This window comes from Vitis riparia, chromosome 6, assembly GCF_004353265.1.
Source record: "Vitis riparia cultivar Riparia Gloire de Montpellier isolate 1030 chromosome 6, EGFV_Vit.rip_1.0, whole genome shotgun sequence".
Taxonomy (NCBI): domain Eukaryota; kingdom Viridiplantae; phylum Streptophyta; class Magnoliopsida; order Vitales; family Vitaceae; genus Vitis; species Vitis riparia.
In genome coordinates this window covers 5,363,833-5,380,183 of record NC_048436.1, presented here as the reverse complement: position 1 = coordinate 5,380,183, position 16,351 = coordinate 5,363,833, and the positions used below count along the sequence as shown (strand labels likewise).

Here is a 16,351-nt window from a genome sequence, read left to right as displayed (position 1 = left end):
TTTGCGAATGAAAGGGAGTCTTTTTGGAAGCATATTATTAGTAGGAAATTTGGGGAGGAAGAAGTGGCGTGGTGTACTAGGGAAGTGAGGGAGGGGTTTGGTGTGGGATTTCAGAAGGAAATCAGGAAGAAAGGGTCTCTTTTGCAAAACAAAGTTGTATTTTCTGTGGGGGATGGTAGAAGAGTGAAATTTTGGAAAGACAAATGGTGTGGGAACATTGCTCTTTGTGATTCTCTCCCTTCTTTGTATGCCTTAGTGGCTTCCAAAGTGGCTTGGCTAGTGGAGTTGTGGGACTCAACGGGCAAGGAAGGGGGTTGGAGTCTTAGGTTCTCTAGGCCCTTCAATGATTGGGAGGTGGAGGAGGTGGAGAGGCTACTTGTGACAATACAAGGAAGGAGACTTAATCCTAATTTGGAAGATAGGGTGCTTTGGAAAGAGACTAAGGACATGATTTTGTTCTGTCAAATCTCTTTATAGTGCTCTAGATTCAAGAAGTGCTGTTCAGTTTCCAAAGAGCATCATATGGAGTCCTTATGTTCCTACTAAGTGGGTTTTTTTTTGATTGGGAAGCCTCTTAGGGTAAGGTCTTAACTTGGATCAACTTAAAAAGAGGGGGTGGACTTTAGCTAATAGATGCTTCCTTTGTTGTGCGGAAGAAGAGTCTATTGATCATATTCTAATTCATTGCACCAAGGCCAGAGTTTTATCAGAGTTATTGTTTGCTCTTTTTGGAGTGATGTGGGTCCTTCCTTATTCGGTTAGAGATACTCTTCTTGGTTGGCATGGTATCAACATGGGTAAGAAGCGTAGTAAGGTGTGGATGGCAACCCCCTTATGTCTTTTTTGGGTGGTTTGGAAGGAAAAAAATAGAATTGCTTTTGAAAATGAGGAGCTTTCAATTCATAGGATGAAAAATTCTTTTGTATGTAATTTTTGGCTTTGGACTAAGTGGATTATAGATGAAGGACCTCTTTCTTTAATCAACTTTTTTGATTGGTTGGGTTTTAGATGAGGATTGGTGATTTTTTTAATCCCCTCTTCTTTTTGTTCTTGCTTTTTGGCACCTCTTGTATACCCCTGTATGCTTTGGGTCAGCCTTAAGGCGCCCTTTCTTCTAATATATATTTTTTCTGTGTTTACTTAAAAAAAAAATCTTGGTAGAAGAGGGACTCTTCGATAATTATTTCTTAGGCTTCCACAGAAGGGGGAGGATCCCAGAGTTCACTGGATGTGGGGAATGCAATTGGTTTGTTACCTCATCAGCTTCCACAGAAAGGACAGGACTGTGGCTTTATGATCATTGAGTGTAGGATATGCCAGGGAATGTTGTTTTCTTTATTTGGAAGCCTAGAGTAGCTAATTGGGAGGCTGATAGCTTGATTAATAGGAGAGCCTCTTCATCTCTTGAGTTTTTGGGGAACTTCCTCCCCCCTCATTGGTGTTCAGGTTTTTAGAGGTAGCGTGCTTCAGTGTCTATAATGTTTTCTTGCTTGTGAGGGAGGGAGGTTTCTATGGTCTGACAGCCAATATTGTTCTGATGGATAAATGGATTCCAGATATACTTCCAAGCATGTAATGGTCTGTTCCAGTATTTTCTGCATCTCTATAATTATGAAGTTGTGGTTGTACTTATTGAATAAAAGAGGTGGCAAATTGATGGTGTGTCAATTCCTTTATCTTTTGCTTTTTGTCACTGTATTTGTTAATTTTTATTGACATTTACATTCATTTTATAAACTTGCAGGCATTTGGGGGTGATGATTCAGATGTTGGATCACCTACAGATAATCGTGCTTCAGAAGTGAATTCAAATTTACTTGATTCTCAACCAGTTAGGGACTCGAATATTCAAATTATTGAGCAACAAGATAAACAGAATAAAGGAAGTGAAAGCTCAATTAATGAGATGGACAGTCCGAGCATTTTACCAGCTGTTGAATCTCAAAGATCAATGGGGGAGATTCTGGCTTCAATGGATCCTGGGCTTCCTCTGCCTGTCTCTGGACTTGAATCAGGTGCTGAGAAGGCAGTTGGTAAACTTACAAGCTCAAATCCTAATGGGAAGCGATCAACATTTTGGGGAAGAAGCACGGTGAGTAGTTGTCTCTTTTCAATCCATCTTCTATTTTATATTAAAAGCTGAGTTGTTTTATCCACTGATATTGTATCTGTTTCTCTATAACTTTCTATTAACTAGGGGTTGTTTGATTGGAAGGGTTCAGGAAATTTCCCTCAAAAATTTAATTGTGCACACGGTTTCTCTCTCTCTCTCTCTCTCTCTCTCTTTCCCATGTTAACCTTTTTCCTTCTGTAGCATTTTAGGTATTTTCACTGAGGCTTTTTCTTTTAATTAGTAACTGAAGAAAATATTCTTCTTTTTTCTTTTGTCAAAACTGAATACAAAGTGACCTATATATATACAAGTGGGATTCCTAATCTAAGCCATATAATATGCACAATCACTATCTCTAAGGAAACAATAACTAATTAGGAGAGAAATTCTTGATGCCTCATTAGTTGCTAATGAGGTCATAGATTCCGTGCTGAAAAGAAAGGAAAGTGGGATATTGTGTAAATTGGACTTAGAGAAGGCCTATGATCGGATTAATTGGGATTTTCTGATTTCGGTAATGCAAAGAATGGGTTTTGGGGAGAAATGGATTGGGTGGATTAGTTGGTGCATATCCACTGCCTCGTTTTCGATTCTGGTCAATGGCTCTCCCTCCGGTTTTTTCCGGAGTTCTAGGGGGTTAAGGCAAGGAGATCCTCTCTCTCCTTACCTTTTCGTCTTAGGAATGGAGGCCTTAAGTAGTCTCATCAATAGAGCAGTGAGAGGGGGCTTTCTCTCAGGCTGCAGGGTAGGGGGAAGGGAAGGCGGCGGAATCCAAGTTACGCACCTGCTGTTTGCCGATGATACTTTGGTCTTCTGTGATGACTCTCAAGAGCAGTTGGCCTTTCTTAGTTGGTTATTAATGTGGTTTGAAGCCACCTCCGGACTGCGCATCAATTTGAACAAAAGTGAGATATTGCCGGTGGGTTGCGTGGAGAATGCTGAGTTGCTGGCAGCTGAGCTGGGCTGCAAGGTGGGATCTCTCCCTTCCACCTATTTGGGACTCCCTTTGGGAGCTTCACATAAGTCGGTGAAGGTTTGGGACGGAGTGGAAGAGCGGATGAGGAAGAAACTTGCCTTGTGGAAGAGGCAATTCATTTCTAAGGGAGGAAGACTCACCCTTATCCGGAGTACTTTGGCGGGCATGCCAACTTACCTTATGTCAATATTGCGCATGCCAAGAGTGGTTAAGCTAAGACTTGAGAAAATTCAAAGGGATTTTCTCTGGGGAGGGGGAGCGTTGGTGAAGAGGCCCCATCTTGTTAAGTGGGCTGTTGTTTGTACTCATAAAAAGATGGGTGGATTGGGGATTAGAAATCTATCCAATCTTAATAGAGCCCTTTTGTGTAAATGGAGTTGGCGTTATGCGGTTGAAGGAGATTCTTATTGGAAGATTATTATTAGTACGAAGTATGGGGTGGAAAGAGGAGGGTGGAGCACTTGTGGGGCTAGAGAGGGCCATGGGGTTGGGCTTTGGAAGGAAATCAGCAAGGAAGGGCTGCTTTTGCACAATAATGTATCTTTCTCGGTGGGGGATGGTAAAAGGGTGAGGTTTTGGAAAGATATTTGGTGCGGGAATACCCCCCTTTGTGAGGCTTTCCCCTCTTTGTTCGATTTAGCGGGGTCTAAAGATGCGTGGGTTGCGGACTATTGGGATCCAATGGGGGAAGTGGGAGGGTGGTCTCCACTTTTCCTAAGACCTTTCAACGATTGGGAGGTGGAGGAAGTGGAGAGACTCTTATCGTCCATTCAAGGGAAGAGGCTGGAGGCTGATGGGGAGGATAGGATGCAGTGGAGAGGGACGAAAAACGAGATTTTCACTGTAAAATCGCTTTTCAAGTCCCTTGAGCATAGCGGTGCAGTCTCGTTTCCGGGTAATATCATTTGGAGTCCGTATGTTCCTTCAAAGGTGAGCTTTTTTGCTTGGGAAGCGTCTTGGGAGAAGGTCCTTACTCAAGATCAGCTTAAGAGGAGGGGCTGGATCTTAGCCAATAGATGTTGCTTGTGTTGCGTTGAAGAGGAATCGATAAACCATATTCTTGCTCACTGCTCTAAGACGAAGATTTTGTGGGACCTCTTGCTCTCTCTTTTTGGGGTCAATTGGGTGTTGCCGTTTTCGGTGAGAGACATTCTATTAAGTTGGTATGTCTCTTTCAAGGATAAGAATCAAAGAAAGGTTTGGCGGGCAGCTCCTCTTTGTCTATTTTGGACAATTTGGAAGGAAAGAAATAGGATAGTCTTCGATAACGAGGCTTTGTCGACTCAAAGATTGAAAAACTCATTTGTTTGTAACCTCTTATCCTGGACTAATTCTTCTATAGGTGTAGGCCCTTTATCTTTGTTTTCCTTTGTGGATTGGTTGGGTTCCAGTTGAGGGCCGGTAAGTGTTTGTGTTTTTGTTGCTTGTTTTAGGTCTCTCTTGTATACTCCCTGTATACTTTGGGTTGCCTTTCAAGCTCCCTTTTTAATATATTTGTGCCTTTGCTTATCAAAAAAAAAATAAAATAACTAATTAGGAGAGATTCTCTCATCCATAAAAATAGAAAGTATCCTAACACAATCCCTCTAATCTTGGCACTTAATTACAAATCATAATCCCATATTTCCACAGAAACATTTAATTTCCTCAGCATTTTGGACATTTTCAGTGACAGTTTTTCTTTTAATTTGTAACATTTACTTCTCTCTTCTTTCTGTTTGGTAATTATAGAGCCTTCATGCCTGTTTGGTCTTCTTTGTCCCTTGGGGTGTTGAAGTCCCCACCCTTTTCCTTGTCTTACCATTGAAATTTGTGATTTATTTTCATGGGCAACCTGATTCATTGATCATCATCATCATCATTATTTTTTGTTATTATCTTATTGTTATTGCTATTCTTATTTTGTTTTTGTTCTCATTGTTCTTCTCCTTGTTTTTATTGTTGTAGTCATTATTATTATTATTATTATTTGATAAAAAACAATAGATCTTTTCTTAATTATAAATATTAAAAAGGAAGAGACATCCTTCCACAGTGTACTAATTTAGATCTAGACAAGGGAATGGATTCCTTTACATGGGCCCATATAGCTGAACAAATGGGAGAGATTGCAAAAAGTGAAACAACATTTGAAACAAACATTAGATAGTGCATTCACCACTTGATTAGCTAAGTGAGGAGGAACCTTTCGAATGGAGCATTCCAAGTCTGTAAGGATATTGAATATTTGGTGTGGGCACCCATCAAGTCTCCATGAACCTCTTTCCTTTTTAACCACTCATGAGATAATAACAACAAAATCCCCCTCCACCACAAAATTGGACAAGCCCAAAGCTTTTCTTATTATGATTGTTCTTAGGCCATTGCTATTATTATTGTTATCATTTTTAGTTATAATACTTATTCTTTTTATTGTTGTTGTTGTTGTTGTGTAAATTGTTGGTTTCCATGGTCTAAATGGTGTTGCATTTAGCAATTTGATAAATTAGAAATCAGAGACTGGGCCAATGGTAATCTTTTAGTGCTTAGTACCACTATGACAAAACCTTGAAATGCATTATACTTTCACACATGTGCAACATGCATATTTTGCTTGTTAGAAGTGTCCATGAAAGTATAGAGTGTTTGACTTCTTGTGTGGATGGAAATGCTTAGGCTTAGTATGTTAACTGTTTCATGATATATAGCAGCTTTATTAGTTTGTTTGCATGAGACATGAACATGTGATGTTCAAGTTCTGTTTCAACTGTGCTGCACTTTGAAATGCACTTTTTTTTTTTAATGATCAGAAGCAATAATTTTATTGTTATGAATTAATAACTAGTAAGAATATGAAATCTTTCCAAATATATATAACCTGATTGAAGACAAAGTAAGTGGAACGTACACCAAACTATAACTAAATAAGCAGCTGGACATTAACACTATGAGACAACACAATGAGGATTCCAAAGACTCTGTACAACTCAGGGGGGTAAATTGACCATTGCTATTTAGTGTATATATAATATTAGACATCTGATATTCATGTTTATTTTATGCAGGCTAGAAAGACACCATCAACAGAATCAGTTGATTCATCTGGGGAAGAAGAGTAAGATATTCAGTGTCTATGTTAATATTTTGCTCAATAGTATATACACTTTTTATACTGCTTATGCAGCATGCATATAAAATGCTCAGATGTGAAACAATCCATTATTTTATGCTATTTAAGAACTAAATAATCTTCAATTGAGGCTGGAAAGTCTGAATGGTGATGTTTGGATCAACTTGTGCATGGATCAATTAACTAGTCATTTATATGTGCACAGGGGTAAGATTATTAATACTATATGCACTACATGATCATGCCTGTTTCAGATGTTGCTATATATGCTCATTTTATAGTGAAAAATGCAAACTTTGAAGAATCACTAAGAATATAGTGGATTGTTGTGCCGTTATCATATTTCATTAACAGTTTCCCATGAAGCCTCTTGGTGTATTGTATGCCACTTTGATGAGCATGCTTTGGTGCTAAATGGTTTAGAAATTGCAATGATATCACATTTGGGAGGGTTAGAGGAGAAAAATATGCATTTGGTGAATTGGGGTGTGGGGAGTTTGACCATAACTAGGTATAGGTTGGAAGCTTTGTGTGCTAAAGTGTTGGTTGAAAAATGATGGTTGTGCTTTACAAGGGCAAATGATAGTTTGTGGAGGAGAGCAATGGGTGGATAGCATGGAGTATTCAAACCTGGTCTCGGCCCTACTTGGGCTTCTGCCATGGGAAACCATCAGGAGTGCTTGGTTGAGGGTGACCTCACAATTCTTTTGTTACATGGTGGGAGATAATCAGAGGATGCATTCACTATGCTGAATGATGTGTTCTTGACTGCTGACATTAAGATATCTGGATTTGTTTTCTATTGCTGAGAACAGAGATGCTAGAGTTGCAGATTGTCATTGTGGATGAGTCCAATCTCATTGGGATCTGACGTTTAATAGGGAATTTCATGACTGGGAGTTAGAGACAGTGAACCCTTTTATGGAGTGACTAAATGATTCTAAGGTGGGGGGAGATTTGGAAGTCCTTGGGGTCTCCTAAAGAGGCTTCTTTTAATGTTCAGTAATGCAGGAGAAAATTTTGGCTAATTGACCAGCTTATGCTTAGGGGTTAATTTTAGTCAATCATTGTTGCATGTGCAAAATAAATGAGTGATTGGGTCTGATTTTATCTATTTTCTGCTTGGAGAAATATGTGGATTTTGTTTTTCTCATTCTTTGGGTTTGTCTGGGTTCTTCTGAGGATGATGAAAGTGGTTTCACAACTTGTCATTTCAAGTTCACAGGAGGAATTGGAGAAAGGCTTAAGAGTTCCTTGTCATTTCAAGTGGAATTGGAGGAAGGCTTTAAATTGTCTACTATAAGCTTGTTAGAATTTGTTATTCAATTTTGTAGCAACCCTTTTTTAATATTGATTCATTGCATCTGATTTGTTCCTTACTTTTCTGTGAATCTGTTTTGATAATTGAATTTGGTGAATTGTTTGTAGACTTGCTATTCAGAGGCTTGAGATTACAAAAAATGACTTGCGGCACAGAATTGCCAAGGAGGTATCATTTCTTTCATGGAAACAGTTCCTCATACAATCTTAGAATATTGAATATTGGTCTTCTCATTAAAGATGATTTGGTTGTTGTCTATATTAGGCCAGAGGAAATGCAATTTTACAGGCTAGCTTGGAGAGAAGGAAGCAAGCTTTGCATGAGCGACGTTTGGCACTTGAACAAGATGTAGGGCTTTTTCCCAATTAAATATTTCCATTTTTTTCTTCTTTAATTTTACTTGGTTTCATCAGCTTGCTGTTTTTTTTTTTTCAGTGCATGAGTTTAGTTATTCTTACTCTCTGTATTTCTGGCTTTTGGTTAAATCACTAATATCCGGAAGGGTTTTATCTATTCTTTACATTAATAGGAATGAAGTTGTGCTTGATTCTATGATTGGAAATTTCTTCAAACATCCTATCTACATGGTCATCTGTGTGTGTGTGTGATATTAAAGGAGAAAAAGGCAAGAGCATTGACAATCCTTGTGGACCATTATACTTGTCAGCCCCACTTTTTTCTTCAATTTTTTTTTTTTTTGGAGAATTGGTGTTTATTATTGTTATAAGGATGAAAATGTTTCCAAATACAATCAGACAGTCCTTAGAGGATTAATGAATTCTTGGCTGTACTTGCTTACATTCCTGGACTTACCTTTCACATAGGTGTTAGCAGTGTTGAATTGCCTTGTTGTCTTGAACCCATTAAACAGTGCATAAGCCTTAAGCTTTTTTGATCTTTCTCAAGTTGGTGTTCTAGAATAGTGGTCTGTACGGTTCCTGTTTATACCTCCAACCATAATGTTTAAATTCTTATGTAAGTCAAGCTGCTGAGTCTACCGGTTGTGTATGCTGTCTAAACTAATGTGCATATAATACATAACATGCCATACTCAATTTGTTGAATGGCTATATTAAATTAGTCTCTACTTGTACCGTTCTAAGCTGTTTGATATATTAAATTAATTTATTTAGGAGAACCTTGTTATCAGTACCTATGATGAAAAATTGTGCATGATTCTAGTGTAAATTGAACAAGAAACTTTGCCTTTATTAGTTTGTTTACAGTTAGTATTTTATTCAGGTTGTTGTTTGGTCAAAGAAAGTGAGTTGCAGATTTGCTTATCAGATTTTTCAAAAATGGATTATCCCCATAAATGACTGGTGATCATTACCAGGAGTTAGCATGGAATAAGGTTAAATATTGTTTCTTAGGTGACTTAGAACAATTTGGAACTGGATGAGTGTTTAGAGACCATTGTGGTATAGTACTGGGAGAATTTTCTAAACTAGCAGGAGAGGGTATAACTGTTGAGGTAGAGATTCAAGTTCTTTTAGAGTGTTTATTGCAAGTTAAAGATTTGAGATATTTAGAGTCATTTCTTTGGTGCCCAAGAGGGAAATAGGTCCATAGAAGTATGATTGGTGGATAGGTCAAATTATTGATGTTGCGAGCGGTTTGAGATGTTTCTAACCAAGAAGCGTATCATTTAGTCAAGCAAGGGACTAAACAGTTGGTGCCCTTTGAGATGTGTTGTACAGCTTTGCATTGTACTTCAGTTCAGTTTCCTATATAAGATCTACGGTTTGTTTTGTTTATATATGGAGGTAAAGATTTACTTTTCCTTTTGGGTAAATTTTTTGTAAATCTTGGAAGGACTTCTTATCCTTCATTGTACTTAAAAAGTTCAATGTGATGGATTATCTTGTTTCTGATTTAAAAAAAGAAGATTATTTTCCCTAAGAAATGAATTTTGTTGCTTAAAAAATTTTGGATTTGTTGTTGGAACAAATTTTGTAACAAGTTAGAGGAGGGAAGTCATTTAATACCAAGTCAAGGGTCCTTTGACAAGAGCCATGGGATGGGAACATGGTTGTGTCTCAAGAAATCACAGAGTTGTTCATGTCTTACACTATTGAAAGTAAGTACTTGTTGCAAAATAGTGGCTGGGATTATACTCATTGAAGTAGGCACTCCCTCTGTTGTTGCGGAAAGCATTTCCTTAGGCTACTAAGATTTGTTGTCTCATATGAGATCATTATTGAAATGGGCTTGAGATTAGATTATTGGAGATCATTATTCATAGAGCTTTTCTTGAACTCATTTTTTAAAATCTCAAGATTGAGGGATATTCCCATTTCAAACTTGCATTCGTTCTTGGAACTTTGAAAGTCAAAGAAATAACTTCCTTTCTTTTCTTGGAGAAAGTGTATATGTTGTCTTCCTTGGTGGAAGATATTGGGTTTTGAATAGAAAATCCCAATTTACATCTAAATGCATTACCAGTGATTATCAGTTTTGAACACATGTTTGAGAGAATCTGTTGTCCACATTCATTAATGAATAATTGGTATATACAAAGGTATTTAAAGAGTACCGAAAATATACAAGAAAGGGAACAACTGTACGGAAAATCTAGGCTGCCTAAAATATATGAACTGAAATAAAATTTCAAATGTAGCAATAATCTATAAAATCTTTGACTTGTTCTCTGATTTAATCTTCCTCTAATTCAGCAGCAAATTAGACCCAAATCTACTTCTGACTTTTTTACATTATCATTAGCAGTTTCCATGCTTATTTGGAAAGCCTTATAAAATAAATGCTCTCGTTTGTTGGTTACCTAAAGGAGGTCAGTATTAGTGATTGCTTCAGGGGATAAAAAAATCCATATCAGGTCCTTAGCTTGAACAGATGTCTTTATGTTAGTGGAGGCCTCTCCAAGAGGGTAGCCTTAAGTTAAATTTTGATCGATGCTCTTTAGCTAACGACGTTAAATAGATATTAGATAGGTCACTAGAGGCCATAGAGGGAGTGAGATGTGAATTTATTTAAGGTTGGAGTTGGATTATCATGGGCTGAGATTAGAGGATGGTCATGGGCTGAGGTTGCTAAGATTCTGGATTTATTTGTAGGCATTGAGGGAGGCATATGCAATGGAAGTACAAAGACTTATTTGTGAAGAGAACTCTTTTAACTTTGGCTCAATTATTGATTTTTTGGACCATCTATTAAGGACTTAAGGTGGTCTTTGTCTTTGCCTTGGGCATTCTTTCTACACATCCTGTATGCTTGGGCTGCAACCTCTTTGTTTTGTCAGGCACCTCCACCTACGTATAAATTTTTTACTTTTAACTGTAAAAAACAATAAATAAATAAAATTTCCATATAGTTTAACTTAGTAAATAGCATATAATGTTTAAACACAACCTGTTTCACATTAGAATATAAAAATAATCAAACTAGCATCCTTATCTCCACTTGGAGGACTAGAGGAAATATCTTGATAGGTATCTGGACCTTTATAGTCATACATATGTAAAATGGATTATTTGTTTGTGCATATTAGTGTTTCTACCTTGAGTTTGTGTTTTTCTAGTACCATGTAGTAATGTGATATAAGTTTGAGATACTTCTAAAATATGAGGTTCTAAAAGTTTGTAATGATCTCATTATTCATAAATTATTAACTTTAAGGCACTAGGATTTTGGCCCTTTTTTTTTGGATTTAATAGTAGCTAAAGTCGAAGCCAAAATCATAATTCTAAAATGATAATATTGTATTATAAAAGTTTTATTATACATGGAATAATTTCTTGTATAAGCCAAAATAGTGCTTTTAAGTGAGGTAACATTTTCCTGATCTCCATATTAAGCTCAGTTTTAAGTCATAAACTCTTCTAATAAAATCACCCAAACAGGTATAAAATCTCTTACTTAGCTCAAACAAGAGCTGTCAGCTTCTTAGAAGCCAATCTAAACTGGGCCTTAGTCTCCAACAATTAAAACAGCTATTATAGCCTCCCTTCTTGCTCTCAATCCAGGTCCAGAGAAGTGTGGTAACAAGTACTTAGCATGGGTGTAGTTTCTTGGGGTTTTCTGTAATCTTCTGTCAACTGTGCAAATGTATTATGGTTTTAGAGAGTTTTATGTACTTTCCCTTAACTTGCAGAAGGGGGAAAAAACTTATGTTATTTCACTCCACTTTGCATGTGTCTGCTTACTTGTAAACGACTTGATATAGGTTTCAAGACTTCAAGAGCAGTTGCAAGCTGAAAGAGATCTTAGAGCTGCATTAGAGGTTGGTCTGAGTATGCCCTCTGGACAGTTTTCCAACTCACGTGGTATGGATTCCAAGGTTTGTACAGTTCTTAGCAGAATTTAAGTGTCCTTTTTTATGGTTGAAAAGCTTTATCTAATACTATTCTTATGGCTCATGCTGATCTGAAGACAAGGGCTGAACTTGAGGAGATTGCTCTTGCTGAAGCAGATGTAGCCCGGTTGAAGCAGAAAGTTGCAGAACTGCATCATCAGCTCAATCAGCAACGACAACATCACTACGGTTCCCTCTCTGATGCATGTGACCGTTATCAAAATGTGCAAAACCACAGTTCTCAACAGTGAGATGACCCTGTTATGACATCTTTTTGATTGCTTGTTATGATTGTTCCGAATTTTCTAACATATCAATGTTTCTAATTTCGGCAGGAAATTTCTTCAGCAGGATTTTGACACGACCCTTGCTTTTTGTAATCATGAAAGAAAACAAAGAACTGAGGTATGTCTTTAAAATTGTTTTGTTATTTGTCTATCTTGGTTGGTTAAAATGTGCCCTCAGGTTTCAGATTGAGAAGGTAATTTTTTGGTTTCTTTGTGTTAGAGATGTTCAAAGATGTATCTTCTTGCCAACATGCATATAAACACACATGGAAAAACAGTTTCCTACAAGCCTCAAGAGTTCTAATGCTGGCTAGCGCATCTATCATCTGAATATCTGATCTGAGATGCCACCTAAAAGTGGTTGCTGTATTCCTATATAGATCCTTAATATCTCATAGTCCAAGGAACATATCATCATGGGGCCTTGCTCCTAGTGGAGTCCCAGAAATAACAGTGGAAGAGTTACTCCCAAGTATAAGATTCATAATCCCCATAGAAATTTCTCCTAGCTGGGCTAGGATTTCAGCTTCAATAGCCAAACTCAGTCTATGCTGAAATAGAGAAAACCTGAACAGAATTGTTGTTGTGGTTCCTAATTGGCATTTTTAAGTGAACAACCTTTTTTCTAGGAATGGATTAATTCCATAGAACTTCAGCATGCTTTGTGCTTTGTGGTTTATTATATGATTTTGATGGCCATGTATTATACATATGGCGGTTGCAAGGTAAAATGAACAAAAAAGCTTCAGAAACAAAACAAGGATACAATCAGATTGCAAATGAAATTTTATGCCAAAATCCAGTTCGGATTTAAAGTGGCCATGCTTGGATGTTGGTTTGTACTAGGCTGACTCAAAAGTTTAGGATTCTGATATAAAACCTTGCGATTTTGTATTTTAATCAATGTTTTCAGAACCGGACCGGTCATTGAACCGGAAAAGTTACCAGTTCATGGTTCACTGGTTGGACCGGCGGTTGAACCAGTGACGCCATAAATAGATACTATATTATTAAAAATTAAAAAATTAATAAATTCTATCTAAATTTTATTATGCAAGAAATTTGATATTTTGCCATATTCTAATTGGCTCCAATCCCATCACCCATCGCTCCCACATTCAAATTAAAATGCCTATTTCCTATGATTGCTTCACCCGTAAAGAAACTAGTCAAACTACCAAACTAATTGAACCCCCCAAAAAGAAAAATATCAAACTAGATATTTTGATTGAACCCCAATTGGCAGAGTTTTTTCTTTGCAATTGAACCCTCAAAAGGAAACTACCAAACTGATTGCATGAATAATGGCAATTTTTTTTTTCTTTTTCCGTTTCTTTCTCTTTCCCTCTCTTTTCTCAATTTCTGATTGAACTGATCAAAGTGCCACAGCGGAACAAGAAGGGCACCTGATTAGGGCGTTTTCACATTTCCTCCGTTCACAGTCGGGCGGGGGGTGGGGGGTTTACAGGTGGCCGGGGGGTGTGGGATGTTTACAGCTGGGAGGGGGAGGGGAGGGGAGTGGGGAGGTTTCCAACGTCGGCGGAAGCTGTGTGGGTGTTGCGGGCCGCGGCGCGTCGGCGGCAAGCAGAGCGGCAGGCTGGTAGCTGCTGTGGGGGGAGGGTTGGACTTTGGAGGTTGCAGGCTTAGGATTTTTCAGATTTTCATTTTCTTATATAAGACTCCAAAATGGCGTCGTTTTGATGACAGAAGCATCAAAACGATGTCGTTTTGATGCTGTTTAAAAAAAAAAAAAAAAAATCATTTGAACCGACTAGTTTGTTCGGTTCACCGGTTGGACCGCCGGTTTAGGCGGTCTGACCCCGGTTCAATCCCAATCCAGTCCAATTGACCAGACTGGAACGGTGACCAGCCGGTCCGGTCCGATTTTTAAAACATTGATTTTAATTTCCCTATGCAAGTTACTTTGACTCAATTGGTATTATTATATTCTTATCATCTTTTGCTTTTGGATCATCATTGTTGTCATCACTTGACCAAAAGCATAGCTGTCACTTTAGGGTTGCAACAGTTTTTTTAAACATGTTAGGAATGCAGATTGCTGGGTTTATGAAAATGAATTTTGTTGCGGTGTTTGCAATATCTATTAGGAATATCTGTTGAAGTCTCATAGGTAGTCAAAGCATCACATGCAAATAGAAAGATGAAAACATTATCTGGAAACTTTGTTAGCTACCTTGCAATTTGGCCAGGTATTTTTATGCCAATTGATTAACTTTCTTTTCTGTGAACTAGGTCCATATTCAGCATTGAGATAAAACTTTGGTACATATAAGGGGCAAGATAAAAGTTTCTCCTTGCCTAATTCCTCCTGATTGTGTGAAATGTTCATTTTTGTTCCACTTGATTAATAGCTAATGCAGAGGTCATAGAGTGCATAAACAATTAAAAGAACTCAGTTTTGGATGGGAGCCACTCTCCGCAGAGCAGCCTCATTTTTGGAACTGTTAATTGATTTTTTGTTTTTTATTTGATGGCTGTCTATTTAAACTTGTTCTTTATGTGGAAAATGGTCTCTGTAATCAATGCTCATCTCTGTGCCTACTCCAATCTGAACCTGATCCTTGTGATATTTTTGCTACAGGAGAGTGTATTGGGATCAGATTGGAGGAATATCAAGGGACATGTATTAGCATCCGGCAGCAGCAGGCCGTCTTCTCGGAAGCAATTTTTAGACTCATCTAACCTCAGTGATTCCAGAAGTACCGAGGCATCCACGAGTATTTCCATGGATGATATTTGTGCTGTTGATTCTGCTTCCATGCCTTCCACCTCAAGAGCAGCCGAGGTTAGATCTATTACTTTGATTGAACCTGCACTGCATCGTGGTCTTGTTCTTGAATTAACAAGTGATTGATTTTTATTATTTTCCACCATGGGTTGTTTTTTCGTGATTTGAATATGAAATTGAACCATTTCTTGAAGTTCTCAACTAAATTATTATCATCACTTATTTCTCTATTATTTTGTAATATTTCCACTGAATTGCTGCATTTCAAACGATTCCTTGATTCTGATCCTGTGCATGCGGTTGCAGGTGTTGGATTATCCCAGACAACCATCAACTGCATCTTCAGCTTTGGTAGAATTGACAACCCGTCTTGATTTCTTCAAGGAACGACGTTCTCAGCTCATGGAACAGCTCCACAACCTTGATTTGAACTACAGCACATCTTCACAGGGCTTTACGCCTTCACAAGGCTTTACATCTTCACAAGGCTTTACGTACAAACCACCATCCCCACAATGGCACTGACTGAAGACTGAAGAGGAAGATCATGAGAACGAGTGCTCAATATCTTGCTGTCTGTATATCCTTGCACCATTGCATATAGCCTGTTATCCCCTGTAATCTTATGTACTCTACTTAGTATTCACCATCTCCTCACCAAACCTTTGTTTCCTTTTCATATTTTATTTTTAATTTTCCTACTGAGAATGTGGTCGGATTTCTGATGTGGGCAGGTGTCGGCTTTCCTTTTCCTTTTTATTTCTTTGGGTTCTTTATCATTATTTTTTCTTCTCAGACTGTATAAGTATTTTCTTGTGTCAATAGTAGTTGGGTTTGTATTTTATTCAACAAACATCTTCTCAAGGACACCAAACTTTTCCCAACCATTCTTGTATTCTATATTCAGTAGACTTTTAGTTCACTTACCATGATCCAGGTTATGAGCATATTATAAAGAAGAATGATCTAAAATTGAATTTAGTTTCTCAACTTTGTAGAGAAAGGGGATTGGTTTTTGTGGTCTCCCCAACACACATCAGATAGGAATTCAAAATTTTCCTTTCTTTTGGCTAGGTTACGAGATTACTTTTGCTCCTATTTTCTCAACTTTGTAAGCAGGGATGACAAGGTTAAGCACGGTTGGGATAAAAATAAATTAGTGGGGATTGGGAATTTGATATATATATATATATATCAAAGGAAAAAAAAAAAATGAAAACTTGTATCGGATTAGAGGGGGGTTGGGTATTGCTTCATCCTGTCTCATACATATATATAAAAGAAGAGAGCTTTATTTCTAAGGTGTTTTGGACTTGAGTAAACCTTCAAGAAATTTTCATAGAATGGGTGTTCTTTGCATGGGGCTTAACACTTGAAAATCTTCAAATCAATGCTTGTGCAAGAGATCCTTTTTTCAATGATTAAAGGCTTTTTTTATTTATTTATGTAAAAGATCAATTTATCAAGATCAAAGGTTGAAAGCA

The 16,351-nt window shown here is 37.6% G+C and overlaps 1 protein-coding gene across 3 annotated transcripts in view; it reads left to right on the top strand.

Moving 5' to 3' along the window:
- The window catches only part of LOC117916712 (rho GTPase-activating protein 7), a 45,433-nt gene extending 29,644 nt beyond the window's left edge, over positions 1-15,789 (top strand). For all 3 annotated transcript variants that reach the window (XM_034832860.1, XM_034832861.1, XM_034832862.1), the window contains exons 14-22: positions 1,745-2,092; positions 6,134-6,183; positions 7,627-7,687; positions 7,784-7,867; positions 11,703-11,816; positions 11,909-12,078; positions 12,167-12,236; positions 14,721-14,924; positions 15,174-15,789. In XM_034832860.1, coding sequence (XP_034688751.1) covers positions 1,745-2,092; positions 6,134-6,183; positions 7,627-7,687; positions 7,784-7,867; positions 11,703-11,816; positions 11,909-12,078; positions 12,167-12,236; positions 14,721-14,924; positions 15,174-15,392 — 1,320 coding nt within the window. In that variant the 3' untranslated portion in view covers positions 15,393-15,789. The remainder of the gene's footprint in view (positions 1-1,744; positions 2,093-6,133; positions 6,184-7,626; positions 7,688-7,783; positions 7,868-11,702; positions 11,817-11,908; positions 12,079-12,166; positions 12,237-14,720; positions 14,925-15,173) is intronic.
- The last annotated feature ends 562 nt before the right edge of the window (positions 15,790-16,351 follow it).